We start from the raw sequence: 15227 nt of genomic DNA, 5'->3' as shown, positions 1-15227 counted from the left end.
AGATCTTGGTAAACCAGTAGTGTTCAGATTGCTTTAACTTTAACCTATAATAAGAAATTTTGTACATGTTCATTAGCTCACAATGTAATACTATCACAATCTCACAATGTAACTTTTACATTGTGACCTAGGACACTCATAGTTAAGGACAAAGATGATCAAGATAGATAGTGATAAGGAAAGAGAAATGATATTGGTTAAGATACAAGTTTTTCTGCTCTAACAAAGAGATCTCAAGATGCAGTGGCTTAAATAAGACAAAGTATTTTTCTCTTGCATGAAAGTCCAGACTAGAGTGGCCTTTGGATGATTCAGGAACTCAGACTGTGTCTTGCTTGTTGTTCTGTCTTCCTTGACAATGGCTTCCATCTTATGCTGTGTGATAGAAGCTCAGATACCATCATCATGTGCACATTCCAGCCAGTCGTAAGGAAGAAAGGTGCAGCACAGAACCTAACTTTCCTTTTTAAGCCACAAACTAAAAGTTGCATACATCACTTCCACTCACAATCCAATCACCAGAACTTAGTTCTATGTCACGTCCAGCTTCAAGGGAGAAGGCTATGAAACAAAGTTCTAGCTAAGCAGTTTGTGCCCAGCTAAAACTCAGGAGTTCTGTTATTAAAGACAGAATTGGAGAAGGGGTAAAAGGACACAACCAACAGGTTCTACTGCATATATGTGAAATAGATGTTTCCAAAATCAATATTTTCACGTATTCTGTTTGATACACTGGTTTCTATTTTATTATATTCTATTTCATTTTTTAAAATCTTAGTCATGACTCAGTGATCATGATATTATAATTTACTATAGATGGTGACCTATAATTTGAAAAACATTGCTCTAAGCCCACTACGTCAAATATGGTGACCAGTAGCCACATGGGTTATTGAGCACTTAAAATGTGACTAGTATAAACTGATATGTCTTGTTAGTGTAAATTCCACACCAGATTTCAAAGACTTTGCACGAAAAAAGAATGTAAAGTATCTCATTAATAATTTTTATATTGATTAAATGTTGAAATAATATTTTTGATATATTGAGTTAAGCAAGATATATAATTAAAGTTAATTTAATCTATTTCTTTTTGTTTTGTAATGTGGCTACTAGAAAACACAAAATTACATAGGAAGCTCACATTATATTTCTATAAGACCACACTGCTCTAAGCCCTAGATGTAAATGTTAAACTCTCTATGAATATCGATACTTAAATATCCCACAAGCACATTCTAAAATAGACTCTATCTTCCCAACTCTCAGCCCTCTGTCCTCCTTCTATTCCCACCCTGTGTTTCCTCTGTTTCTCTCAATCTCTTAAAGGCAACACAATTCACTCAGTGACCAGCCAGGAAAATCGAAAGGCACATTCTCTTTTATCCATCACATGCACATGTATGCCCTATGTGCTATAATTTTACCTCTTAAATATGATATAAATCCATCAACCTCTTTCCAATCTTATTATGAATTCTCTAGTTCAAAATGTAATCATCTCTCACCTGTATAATTGTGTCAGCTCCCAAATGGTCTCCCTGCCTCCTGGACTGCCCTCTTCCAGTCAGTGTTCCAAATTTCAGTTAGAGTGATCTTTCCAAGAAACAGATCTGGGAAAGTCACTCCACTGACTATTCCCCAAACACCTTAATAGTGCCAACAAGTTCATTTTTTATTTGAAGCCAGCTTGCTTCACCACTTTTCTAAGTGTATAGGTATTTTCTCCATTCGAAATACTTCTCATTTCACTGAACGTGTCATGATTGTTCTCACCTCCTGAGCCTTTGTAAATGTCATTCTTAATGTGCACGTTTCACCTCCTTCCTTCCTCTGGCTAACCACTACTCTTACTTCAGAGCTTAATTTACATTTTTCTTTCCCTTAGATTTCCTTTCCAAGGCCCAAGTCTGTCTTGTGTACACCTCTTATGTGCTCCCAGAGCATCCTGAATTTCTCTGATCATAATGTTTGACCACTGTATTTTTGTTGCTTGTTTATTTCTCTGCTCTCACACCAACAAAAATGTAAGACCTCTTAGTATGGATCCGTTTCTACATATTTGATCATTCCATCTCCATGATTTTGCATGATATCCGGCCCTGCTAGGCTCAACAAATACTTATAAAACAACCAAATGGATAGATAGATGGATGGATGGATAGAATAGTGTATATGATTAAAGACTGGTGAGGAGTAGCATATTTAGAAGGCAGTAAGGAAATTTGTACAGTAGCTGGTAAAGGCAATTGGATCTTTGTTAGGCACAATAAGTCAAAGCTTGTTTTTGAGGTCAGGCTACTTCTCCTTCCATCTTTTCACTTTCTTAATTCAGGAAAATATTTTCTATTGTTCCTTTTCCAGGGCCTGGCTCTTCATCTGCAATCCGGTGATATCTCTAAGGGCAAAAACCTATTAGCTTAATCCAATATCATTTCCACAGAGGACTGCTGAATTCTGAAGCTTCTTCAACATTTAAGGTAGGTGTTTCTAGTGGAGGACGTGCAGGCACACTGACTTGTAGTGAAATATCTATTTTCAGCCTGCCCAGTGTTGCTTAAATTGTAGCTTCCCTTGCCAACTATTCACGTAAGAAATGTGAGGAAAGCCACAAAAAGTGCTGTGGGGAAGTGGAAAGGAATAAGAGAGAGAAAGGGTCAAAAGCTGATTAGCTGCTTTACGGTAAAACCCAGAGAAAGTGAGCACTAACCGGAATGTGGATTTTATCCCTCCGGGAATTCTATTTAGCCCACGAGGAATTAACCTTGACTGTAAGTAGGCCCCTGAGAGCAATGACCCTTTCAGAAAATGTTCAGAGACTCTATTTTGTTTAGACAACTTGTGTGGGTGGAAATTCCTGTTTGCACAGAGAGCAGCATAAAGCACAGTTGCTCTGAGGAATGCTTGGGACCAGACCAATTGCAGGGAGTAGGGTACAATACAATCTGATCTCCCTGAGTCCCTTCTTCCTGCAAGATGGGAAAGAGCAAATACCTTCATCCAAGTTTTATTCTCCTCCTTCTGGTCTTCATGCCTACAAATGCCTCAGTCTCTGGAAAACCGTGAGTTTCACGTAGAGCATAAACTTAAAGAGTCCTTTCATTTATTTCAGATTCTTCTTTACATCATTCATTTGCCTTTCCTATGAAACTGTCACTTTCTTATCTCTAAGGTCTCTTCCAATGATGAGCTTTCATAAATCTGGATTCTTCATTCTTCACTTATTCACAACCATTTTTCTCCAACACTCTGGATCTCTGAATCTCTAAATTCTCTGAGGATATATAAAGACTTTCTAAGGGGCATTGGAAATTGATACTTTTAAAGGAATCAATTTTCAGATCCTCAGATTCCTATTGATCTGCTTGAGACCATACTATTTATGGTTTCTTACCTCCCCTTCTTAATTGCCTATCTAACACTTCATAAGAGAAAGACAAACCTCTCCCTCAATCAGCTGTTACCATGGAGCACTGTCCTGGAGTATAAAAATCTCTAGGGTGCCAAATAAAGGAAGAATTTGAAATACTGATGATGCTGAGAAAGAAAAGGACTCTCATGACGGGAGAAAATCCTTTCGCAGATCAAGTGGTGATGAATTCTCTGTTTTAACAAAATTGAAGGAAGATCAAAAGGAAATATCAGGTGATAGATGATTAGAAGCAATTCTTGATAACAGAGCACTGGGTGATTTGGAACACATACTCTGGAAGGAGTGATATAATTGTTGTATCTGTCATTTATTTACTTTCACGTGAGCAGTTTTTCACAGCACTTGTATCTACACAAACCAAAAATAGCAAAAGAATTAATATTAGACCTTGTTTAATTCTTGCAATAAGGAATATCCATCCATGGATACATAAAAACAACTCATTATTCTTATTAAAGATGTGCTTTGAAAGTATTCTATATCTGTAAAGTGGAAACAAAGACTTGCCATACCACTTTCATAGGGTTGTTAAATATATATATATGTATATATATATTCAATGAAATTCTGTAAATTGATTTTTGTAGTGCCCCACCTGAGAACGTGCTTCCTTTGTCCAGCAATCCTAGTGTAAAATAGATTTACAACATGAATAAATAAAATTAGTGTATTTTTTTTAAGATTTTATTTTTTTCCTTTTTCTCCACAAAGCCCCCTGGTACATAGTTGTATATTCTTCGTTGTGGGTCCTTCTAGTTGTGGCATGTGGGACGCTGCCTCAGCGTGGTTTGATGAGCAGTGCCATGTCCGCACCCAGGATTCGAACCAACAAAACGCTGGGCCGCCTGCAGCGGAGTGCTTGAACTTAACCACTCGGCCACCGGGCCAGCCCCCAAATTAGTGTATTTTTATTTGAATTTATATGCACAAATATTTGGGTTCCTTAAAGTGAGGTATACCTGCAAATTTTAATCTATTTAAGGCTCACTTCAAGTAAAATGTTCACTGCCATGGTGCTGATGATGGAAAGGGGAACAATTCTCACCCATGTCATTCAACAGCAGAGATCAATTTCATGCTTATCAATATGTCTTCTCTTGGTATAGAACTAATGATAGTAACAATAATTGTGATGTAAAATAGTGCTGTTGATAACAATACCTCTCCTCCTACACTCTCCTCTAACTGGACTCCCTCATTCCCAGGCACTATATGGTGCTGGTCCCCTCCCTGCTCCACTCTGAGATCCTTGAGAAAGGCTGTCTCCTTCTGAGCCAACTGAATGAGACCGTGACTGTAAGTGCTTCTTTGGAGTCTCTCAGGGAGAACAGAAGCCTCTTCACTGACTTGGTGGCAGAGAAGGACTTATTCCACTGTGTCAGTTTCATTGTGAGTATGGCTGTTTGACTTAATATACTTGGTTCTATTGGTCAGCACGATAGGGATCTAGAATTCAGTCAAGATAAGGCTTTGAGAGGCTGGCAAGGACTTCAGGAAGGAATCTAAATGTAACAACTGAGTGTGGAAATCAAGGAGCAATGCACTGGGGCCGCCCAGTGGTGCAGCAGTTAAGTTTGCACGTTCTGCTTCTCGGCGGCCCAGGGTTCACTGGCTCTGATCGCGGGTGCAGACATGGCACCGCTTGGCAAAAAGCCATGCAGTAGTAGGCGTCCCAAGTATAAAGGAGAGGAAGATGGACATGGATGTTAGCTCCAGGCCAGTCTTCCTCAGCAAAAAGAGGAGGAGCAAAAAAGTTTGGCTCAGGGCTAAACTTCCTCAAAAAAAAAAAAAAAAAGAAGCAATGCATGAATTTCCAACATGGGAGACAAATATTTATAAGCATATTAAAAATAAACTTAATAATCAAGGAAAATTCCTGTTAGAAAAAAAGCAGTATGCACCGGACAAAGGGAAAATGTGACTTCTTAAAATGGAAAAAAAAATATTAATAAAGCAAACTAAGCCAGTGTTCAACATAAGCCCCGAGTGGCAGGCTGACAGGAATGCATCACCGCATACTCTTTCTAAAAGTGAAAATTGTAGAAATTACCATGAACAGCTATCCAACATCTCTTCAGAGTTGGTCGTACGTAAAATGCTTACAGCCTACAGCAATAAAATATTGTAGTTTTCTTCCTCATACCCTTATGAGATGCTTCTACCATGCCCTTTTAGCACATAACACTAATTTGGTGAAGTTCAGTGTGCAGTTGAATCAAGACTGTACTGGCTGATCTATAAGGAGAGATGAGTCTCATTTATGGTTTCTCTTAGTGATGTGTTTTCCTCCATCTTGTGTTCTGTCTCCTCACTTGTAAAATGACAGAAGTAATTCTTGTCTGTGCCAACTCTCCCTGCTGAGAATAAGGGAGTGAAGTTAAGCAAAAGGGGCAAGATCTCCAGTGAGGAATGGAACCAGGGATGCTTGGGGACACTTGATAGACTGATTGGGTTCTCAGGGTCTTTCCTGTGTTTCAGGTCCCAAGATCGTCATCCAATGAGGAGGTGATGTTCCTCACTATCCAAGTCAAAGGAGCAACCCAAGAATTCAAGAAGCGGACCACAGTGCTGATTAAAAAGAAAGAGAGCCTGGTCTTTGTCCAGACAGACAAACCCATCTACAAACCAGGGCAGACAGGTACGAAGAGGCCTACAGTCAGGAAAACTTCAAAAGGAAAGCTCTTTCTTCCCTTCACATTCTCCAGTTAAAGGCCCTATAATTTGGGTTCCTTCATAGTTTGTCTTACCAGCCTATAGACCTGGTTTAACGTTTCTGGAGCTCATAGAAAATATTTCCGTTTCAGTGAAGTTTCGTGTTGTCGTGTTGGATGAAAATTTTTATCCCCTGAATGAGTTGGTGAGTTTCCTAATATCTGTATAGAATCATTATTATCTGTATAAACAGGGTGGGAGTCTGTTTTTTTGGTGTTGGGGAAGTACCAGGCTTGGGGAAGTACCAATGTGACATCAATAACAGTAATTTCTGGCATTACAGTAGTGCAAGATCTTCATTTAAAACATAATCCCTTGTCAAGAAGGAGTTAATTTTGTCTACCTTGGTACTGATACTCAGTTCTCATGCAGTTAAATTTACTCTTTAGATAGTTCTCAATTAGGCAAATTAGAAAGATATGTTAAATAGTAGACACAACTAAATCATCAAGTAATTTAAGTTCAAATAATTTCTCCAAGATTTGGAATTTTTCTAAACACACCAACCAAAACCTCTTCTACAAAGAAAGATGAGTGTAATTAATTTTGTTACTCCAGGCTAACACTTGATATTTACGGTAAGAAAAATCTCTTTCCATTTTAATACAGACATAAAACCAAAGCCTTGATTTTTCTTTCCCAAATCTGTTCCTCCATCACAGAACCCACAGATACAGAGGGCAACTGAGCCCATAGCTCTGTTAGTGTTTATTTCTCAAACTGTAAAATTTTATAGAAAAAGGAGTGTTCTTTACTGGGATGCTATAAGCATTTAAGTAATGTTAGTAAATCTCTTTCCTAGTGAATAGCAGTACACATATATTTGTTACTGATGGCCTAGTAAGGTCTTACCATTATTTATAAATTGCTTAAAATGGATTAATTAAAAATTATGTCAAAAAATTAACCTGGAAGTTTTCTGTGTTCAACTACAGATAGAGTTATTCTACATAAAGCTATCTTGCTTACAAATCATAATTGAGAATATTTGAGAACAATTCTAAACTCCTTTCTTTCTCTTTTGTCTTTCAGATTCCACTAGTATACATTAAGGTAAGCAACATGAAACATTTGATAATTATAAGTAAAGTAATACATTTAGGGGAAATATTCTTGAGAGGTTCTTGCAATATCCCAGACACTTGTCATTAAGGAGAAGCCTTCAAACTTATATAGCACTAGATGGTTCTAACTCTCCACTCCTCACCATGACCCCATTTGCCCTTTTTGTTGATAACATGGGATTTTCCTAGATTTCCTTTTTTGTTTCTAATACTCTAGACTATTTTGTAAGTTATAATTAATGTATCCACAGGACCCCAAAGAAAATCGCATTGCACAATGGCAGAATCTTAAGCTAGAGAGTGGCCTCAAGCAACTGACCTTCCCCCTCTCATCAGAGCCCTTTCAGGGCTCCTATAAGGTGGTGGTACAGAAGGAATCGGGTGGAAGGGCAGAGCACCCCTTCATCGTGGAGGAATTTGGTATGGATTATGGAAAATCATGGACCGTTTTTCTTCAGACTTAAACTTCTAGGGCCTAGAATTTGAGCCTACTTGGATTCCTTCCATTTCCCATGGAAATGGGTGAGATTGGGCTTGGAATAGAATTAATTATATCTAACTTCAATGAGAACCTTCAATGACTTGTGAATAGGACTTCATAAGGCTTGGTTATTTTTGTAGCAATTTTTAATTTCAAAAAAAATGTAAAGCATTCTTGTTTTACTGGAGTCTGCCATAATTCATTAAGGTTACAGTGATCTGTCATAGTCCTTCAACCAGAATCTCCATTTAAGAATAAGGTAGATATATTGGAGAGAAGAGTTACCTTTGCAGAGCCCTAAAATGTTATTAGGGAATTGTTATGGAGAACCTGAAAATACTAATTCCCCAAAAGTTGAAAACCAATCACCAACTTCCTTTATCTCCAATGAACAGTGCTTCCCAAGTTTGAAGTGCAAGTAACAGTGCCAAAGATAATCACCATCTTGGAACAAGAGGTGAATGTGTCAGTGTGTGGCCTGTGAGTTGACTTTTTTAATCTTTTGAGGGTAATTATTTAAAGGAGACTCACCATTTGGAATATTTTGGCTGGTTTCTCTAGAAACAGTGGCGGAAAAAATACTTTAAGTAAATGGGAGCATCCCCATCTCTAGAACTTTCCTGTTGCTTTTCTGTTTTTCCTTCTTACTTTCTTGCATGTCCTTATCAGTATTATTGTAACTACAATGGGGCAGGCAACTGTTCCTAGACAGACTACGCTATTAGGATCAATTCTGAAAGTGACAAAGCTGCAGATGTACACACACACACACACACACAAATGGGATAATGTTGAAGGGTACTGACTCACTCTTCACCAGATTGTCAAGGAAATTCAATCCTCAAAAGACCATTTACCTGACCTTGCATACAGAATGGAAAAATAGCTTAGATTCAGAATTTGTAGAAATAGGCATATTACTGAAATCTCCTCTAACTGATTGGTCTACCTAAGACATGTCGCATACCTCTTTGTACTGCATTTTTACTGACGAGACTGGACAAGACCTCTCAAGTATCATGTTTCCAGGATCTTGTGCGTCCATCTCCAGCAATCCAGCAGTAGGACTAGCAGAAAGAGCAGGCAGAGTGAAGAAACCGGTCCTGCCTAATGACCACATATGTAACACACCCACTATTCAGCTGAGTCCCTGCCCCAGCACTGTCTCAGAGTAATGGCCACCAAGTTCCTGTTCCCATATACCTGGTGAACCAATACTCTTGTAAATAGAGATATAGAGGATATTTTAAATAGGGAAGGAAACAAACGCTCTAGAAAACACAGCAATCATCATATTTATGGCACAATCCCATTTTTGTAAAAAGTAAACAAGTAAAACTCTACATAAACAGAGATGGCTACACATAGGGAAAGGATGATGGAAGGAGAGACACCATCCTATTAACAGTCTGTTTTCTTAAGTAGAATTGAGGGTGTTTGTTTCTTCTCTTTGTTTTCTTGGTATTGTTTTTCTCTTAAGAACAGGTTTAGCTTTTGTAGTAAGAAAGATATTTTTTAAAAGATGAAGTGGAAAATAAAAAATTAGGGGAAAAAAGGCATAATGAAAGAAAACTATAGTAAATTTCAGCATGTTGCACTGGAGATTTTTTAAAAAGAAGGGTCATCATTTAGTTCACTGGCCCTCCACATTATGAGCCCTGCAGAGATTAGGGGGAAGTACAGAGAGTAAACGCACAATAGCTAAAGGGGAAATATAAATAGGCAGAAAATGGGGATGTTCAATGTCTGTCTGCTTTGATTAATTTGGCAACCTCCTATGACAGATACACGTATGGGAAGCCTGTCCCAGGACATGCGACCGTGACCATGTGCAGAAAATATAGTAACCCTTCTAACTGCTTTGGCAGAGAGTCAGAGGCTATCTGTGAGAAATTCAGTCAGCAGGTAGGTGGAAAACTATTCCTTCTAGGGATAACAACAGAGGCACTGTTGATAAACAGTGAGTTCAACGTGATGCTAACTTGGAAGGAGAGCAATCTGTAAGAGAATTCTATGCTAGTTATTGCAGTTTTTAAAAAATTACATGATTTAGCACAATGGGAATTATTTATTTCCTGGAATTATTTATTTCCTGGAATTATTTATTGTGGGTGTTCTTGGTGCATCAAGCACCCAAAATGATGGAAGTTGAGCGAGCTCCACTACCTGGCATTCAAAGTCTTCTTGGGCATCCACTTGTATGATGGAAGAAGAGAAAACATCCACCTCCTAACCACCTTGGCTGGGAAGGGTGTCGGTATTGCTCTCTTTCTATTAGCAAGAGCTTGTCACATGGCCAGGGAGGTAGGAAACACAGTGCCCTGATGGGAAGCCACTCCACAGCCACAGTTGTATACTCTGGGAGGGGAACCAGACTTTGGTGAAGAGTTAGCTGCCTGCTACAGTGAGATTACCCAAAAATTTTTAAGGCATTTCTATCTCATCTACCCTAGTGAATATCAGATATCAAGGAATACACTTGTCAATTATAAACCAGATACTGTTGTGAAATGTAATAATAATTAATCCCTAGAAAATGTTTATTGTGTTCTTATCATAGGAGATCCCTAGGCTATGTTTCCTTCCAAAATCCCAACAGATTAACTGATCACTGATCTGTCCAGTGTTATGTTGTTGTATTATATTTTTTCCCCTCTTAGCTAAACAACCAGGGCTGCTTCTCTCAGCAAGTGAAAACCAAGATCTTTCAGATGAAGAGAGAAGGGTTTGCAATGAAACTTGAAGTGGAGGCCAAGATCCAAGAAGAAGGAACAGGTTTGTGTACTACATGGTATAAAAGAAATAACAATGTATAAAAGAAAAAACAACGGACATTGATTTATTTCCTTTGCCAAATTATAAATTGAAAGAGAAGAGGTCACATAAGAAGTTCAGGGAGACCATCCTTCCAAAAAAGAACTTATTTATTTCTTCTTTTTCAGAGGTGGAATTAACCGGAAGAGGATCCAGTGAAATAACAAGAACCATAACCAAACTCTCCTTTGTGAAAGTGGACTCGAACTTTAGACAAGGGATCCCGTTCTTTGGGCAGGTGGAGTATTTTACAATTCACAATCAGACTATGTACTATCACCTAATAAGCAGAGCATAGTCTGCTAAAAACCTTACCTGGCTAATGTTATCTGTTGATTAATACAACCAAAGGCATAAAACCACATAAAAAGAAATGTGTTCCTCTATAAATTTGTATATGAAATCTATAAACTCATTCTAAAGCACTATCAAAATAGAAGATTTTTTTCACTTCTGGAACAGCATTGTGTGATGTCACTCAACCTCCTTTTGCTGATTTACCAGGCAGTCTCAGATTTTTATATTTTCTCACAAGAATCTCAAAATTCATGGTGGCCACTTACATTATTCTTCTAACACTAACTTTGTTTGGAAATGAGTGGGTAAGTGGCTTTAATTTTTATTTTGAAGTATAAAAGATTCTACTGTACCTAGTGTTTTTTATGAATATTATATTTACATTAGCTTTTCTATAATACTTGTTATATAAATATAAGTATATTTTTAAAACAGTACACATAAGGGTAAAATACTGCTATTTAAGGTTCCCAGATTTTAAAATTACAAACTTTCTCACAGGCCTACAAAAAAATCTTCTATTGTTATCTTTCTATTATAAGCGGATGTACAAATGGATCTTTCTGACTTCAAAAGTCTGAGATGACAGTTTTATGTACCTCAGCGTCTAATTACTGTGTATCATGTTCTTAATGGACATGTTATAGGATTTTAGCTGTGGAGAGTGTAAAAGACAGAGAGACTAGACTTGACAAAAAAGTGCTGCAGTAAACTTTAGAATGTGTTGATCATGACAGCAAACATTCAGAAACTTTGGTCACTTCCTAAAATGAAAGTATAGTCTATTTTTTTTAACTTCTCAGATGTATATAGTAGTTTTTTGATATTTTATTCCTGCTAAATAACTATCCCATTAGTCATAAGGCTTTCTCACCAACAGAGTAAGGATCAGAGTCGTGTTCCCATACTTGTCTTCGTACATACAGTCGACATTTCATTGTCAAACTTAGATTTTGTTAAATAATTACAGATACTGATCCAGTCTGCCAGTTGGCCTTCCTTCTGCCAAAATAGCTTATACTGAAAAAGAATCACCATCTTTACAATCTGCACTGGACTGCTCATCTCCTAAATTCAATATTAGCAGTATTTTGACTTTAGGCCCTTATTTAATACTTTGCGAGTCTTCTTAATTTTACATTTTCCACATGAGAAGAGCCTCATAAAATCTGCCTACCTTCCAAAGGTAGAGAAGGTTGAAAATCTAGGTTCAGAAACACATACCATATATAAAACAACTAGGGAAGCACTTGGGATAATGTATTAGCAGTTGCCTATTTGTGCACTTACTATATTTCAGAACACGAATCCATAGAAAGTTAACAGTCTACCACAAAATAGGTGTTTTGGGTTCAATTAAATTTGGCTAATGGATTAAAAATTTTTATTACTATATGATTCGTGTGTTCTGTGACTCTCCAAGAATTATATATAATACACAGCATTTTCAAAATATCCACACAATACATTTTTCAGGTCACCCCTATTATCTCTATCATTCTCTATCCCTTTACACTGCTTTATTTTTCCTCTTAGGACTGATTACTACTAAATCAATATATATTATTTCTTTAACACCTGTCTCTTTTACTAGACTGTAAGCTCTACGACGGAAGGAAACATTTTGTTCACTGCCATACCCTCAATGCATCGAACCATGCCATGTCCTATATGCCAACATATAAGACACATTCTATTTTGTGATAAAATGAATATGTTTGGTGTCTATTGGATATTAGCCATCTAACCGATCCACACTTTTTAATCCTCAGGTGCGCCTAGTAGATGGGAAAGGTGTCCCCATGCCAAATAAACTCATCTTCATCACAGCAAATGAAGCTAACTATTCTTCCAACACTACCACTGATGAGCATGGGCTAGTGCAGTTCTCCATCAACACCACCAACATCATGGATACCACCCTCACCGTCACGGTAAGTTTGGAAAGACGTTACTAATGACCTGAAGTAGCCTTGGAAAAAAGGTTGCTACCTAAAAGTGATAAAATTTCCAAATTGTATTTAGTCCTATGGAGAGAAAAAAAAATAGCAATTAGAAACTTACCTAAGGTCAACTTTGAAAAAGTTTACAAAAAAGGAAGCAGTACGGTGTTGTGGCTAAAAGTGTGAGTTCTACTTGTGCTTGGAATGTAAAATGGTGAGACCACTAGAAAAAACAGTATAGCAGCTCCTCAAAAAATTAAAAATAGGACTATCATATGATCCAGTAATCCCACTTCTGGGTATACATCCAAAAGAGTTGAAAGCAGAGTCTCAAAGAGGAATTTGCACACCCATGTTCATAGCAGCACCATTCACAATAGCCGAGAAGTTGAAGAGACTCAAATATCTGTCAAGAGATAAATGGATAAATCAAATGTGATATATACAAACAATGGAATAGCAATAAGCCTTAAAAAGAAAGGAAATCCTGTCACATGCTACAACATGGATGAACTTTGAGGATATTATGCTAAGTGAAATAGCCAGTCACAAAAAAACAAATGCTGTATGATTCCACTTAAATGAAGTATCTGAAGTGTCAAAGTCATAGAAACACAAAGTCAAAAGGTGATTGGCAGGGGCTGGGGAGAAGGAGCAATAAGGAGCTGTTAAAGAGTTTGAGATGGTTATAGAGTTTGAGTTTTGCAAGATGAAAAAGTTCTGGAGATCTATTGCACACTACTTTACACAACCAAACCGTACACTTAAAAATGGTTAAGATGGTAATTTTATGTTGTGTGTTTTTTACCATAATTTTTTTAAAAGTATAGGTTCCAGAATCAGATAAAGTAGGTTCAAATCCTGGCTCAACTCTGTATTAAGAGCAAATAACTAAAAATCTCTATACTTCATTTCCTTATCTATAAAATGAGTGTAATATTAATACCTAACTCTTGGGGTTATTGTGAGGATTAAATGAGATAATACATGTAAGCGCCCTTTAACCATTAAATATTATTACCTTAAAAGCATCATTTTAACATCATTAGCATTTAGGTTAAACATATAAACCCCATCAATTATCGTTCTTACTTTACTTTTGTCGTGCCGTTCTGATTTTCTCCAGATTTTCATCCATACCCATATAACTTGATTGTATAGCATATAGTCCTCTATTCGTCAATGGAGACGTAGATATACCTTTATAGATATATGGATACACAACAAATATTATACAATAATAGTGATGGAAAACTCTTGCCTCTTAGGACTTTTCATATAAATATAAAATAGGAATAAATAATATATTTTATTGATTCAGCTTTAAATAGATGGCATAAAAGCCCATAGCCCTAATAACTCAAAATTGAATGTTCACTCATTTATTCAATCAAGAAGTGTTTTGAATGCTTTCTATGTACAAGGCACTGTGCTAGTCCTGAAAATGAAAATATTATTTTTAAGTGCTCCCTCTTTTTGAAAATCATTTGTGTGTTATCACTAGAACATACACTGAGTTATGAACAAAGTGTTTTGCTGACACAAGGATTCAGTCATGCTACTTGGGAAGTGAGGATGAGGATAGGAGAAGCCTGGAAAGAATAGAGAACAACTTCTTCATGAAGAAAGTTGAAACACAACCCAAATAAGGCCTATAAGCCTTCAGAATCCAGAACCACAGAAAGCATTAAAAATACTCAGCCTAAGACAGTGCAGGAGAGGTAGACTTCAGTTAATTCACCAACCCAACTCTGGAACCAATGCTGTTTACAGAAAGTGTTCTCAGACTCCTAAGGTTGCAATATTACATTTATTCATAATACCTATTTGAGGTATACCTCAAATACCGGCCACGAGTCCTCTACTTTCTGAAATGCAATTCTTCAGTTTCTGGAGATTATTTAGTCTCTTCAGTGAGGTCTCATAGCTCCAGTGTTTCTGTCCTCATAGGTCAAGTGGCCAAAGAAATGTTGCGCAAGCTAATCACAACAAAGGATGCCTCCTTTTATGCTCTTTAGAAATATAAATACCAACATACGGAGCCTCTGCAGTGTAAAGGCCTGTAATACAGATGAACAAAATGAGGGGCCCTTCTCTCTCACTTTTTACTGTGCAGCAAAAGATTTCTAGGTACTAGTTAAGGAGGAAAGTAAATAAATGCAGAGTTGTGAGAATATTGATTCTCTATAACATATAATCTATAAAATAATATTGGTTTTTTCTTTCATTAGGTCAAACACAAGGATCATAGCCCTTGTCATGCCTTTCAATGGCTGTCAGAAGAAAACGAAGAAGCTCATCACACTGCTAATCTTGTATTCTCCCCAAGCAAGAGTTTTGTCCACCTTGAGCCCATGCCTCGTGAACTGCCCTGTGGCCAAACTCAGACAGTCCAAGTACACTATATTCTAAATGGACAGGTCCTGCAGGAGCTGAAGGAGCTTGTGTTCTATTATCTGGTGAGAAGGGAGGCCACTGCATTG

At 37.3% G+C, this 15227-nt stretch overlaps 1 protein-coding gene and 2 long non-coding RNA genes across 4 annotated transcripts in view; 1 reads left to right on the top strand and 2 right to left on the bottom strand.

Moving 5' to 3' along the window:
- The window catches only part of LOC139041560 (uncharacterized), an 80922-nt gene extending 79296 nt beyond the window's left edge, over window positions 1–1626 (bottom strand). The window contains exon 1 of one of the 2 annotated variants that reach the window (XR_011496950.1): window positions 1509–1626. This is a non-coding gene — a long non-coding RNA (uncharacterized lncRNA). The remainder of the gene's footprint in view (window positions 1–1508) is intronic. The other variant, XR_011496947.1, reaches the window with a different exon arrangement.
- Window positions 1627–2794: 1168 nt separating this feature from the next.
- A2M (alpha-2-macroglobulin) overlaps window positions 2795–15227 on the top strand; it is a 35545-nt gene continuing 23112 nt past the window's right edge. Inside the window, exons 1-12 of the mRNA XM_014850954.3 lie at window positions 2795–3062; window positions 4639–4822; window positions 5912–6071; window positions 6238–6290; window positions 7178–7198; window positions 7461–7629; window positions 8086–8170; window positions 9475–9595; window positions 10351–10465; window positions 10633–10742; window positions 12574–12735; window positions 14976–15203. Of these exons, the coding sequence (XP_014706440.2) occupies window positions 2977–3062; window positions 4639–4822; window positions 5912–6071; window positions 6238–6290; window positions 7178–7198; window positions 7461–7629; window positions 8086–8170; window positions 9475–9595; window positions 10351–10465; window positions 10633–10742; window positions 12574–12735; window positions 14976–15203 (1494 nt within the window). The 5' untranslated portion in view covers window positions 2795–2976. The remainder of the gene's footprint in view (window positions 3063–4638; window positions 4823–5911; window positions 6072–6237; window positions 6291–7177; window positions 7199–7460; window positions 7630–8085; window positions 8171–9474; window positions 9596–10350; window positions 10466–10632; window positions 10743–12573; window positions 12736–14975; window positions 15204–15227) is intronic.
- Window positions 13013–14705, bottom strand: LOC139041557 (uncharacterized). Its single transcript, XR_011496937.1, has 3 exons — window positions 14583–14705; window positions 13837–13944; window positions 13013–13150 (listed from the first exon to the last, which is right to left on the bottom strand). It is a non-coding gene; the product is annotated as an uncharacterized lncRNA (long non-coding RNA).

This window comes from Equus asinus, chromosome 22 (assembly GCF_041296235.1).
Source record: "Equus asinus isolate D_3611 breed Donkey chromosome 22, EquAss-T2T_v2, whole genome shotgun sequence".
NCBI classification, from domain to species: Eukaryota; Metazoa; Chordata; class Mammalia; order Perissodactyla; family Equidae; genus Equus; species Equus asinus.
This window is presented reverse-complemented; position numbering and strand designations above follow the sequence as displayed.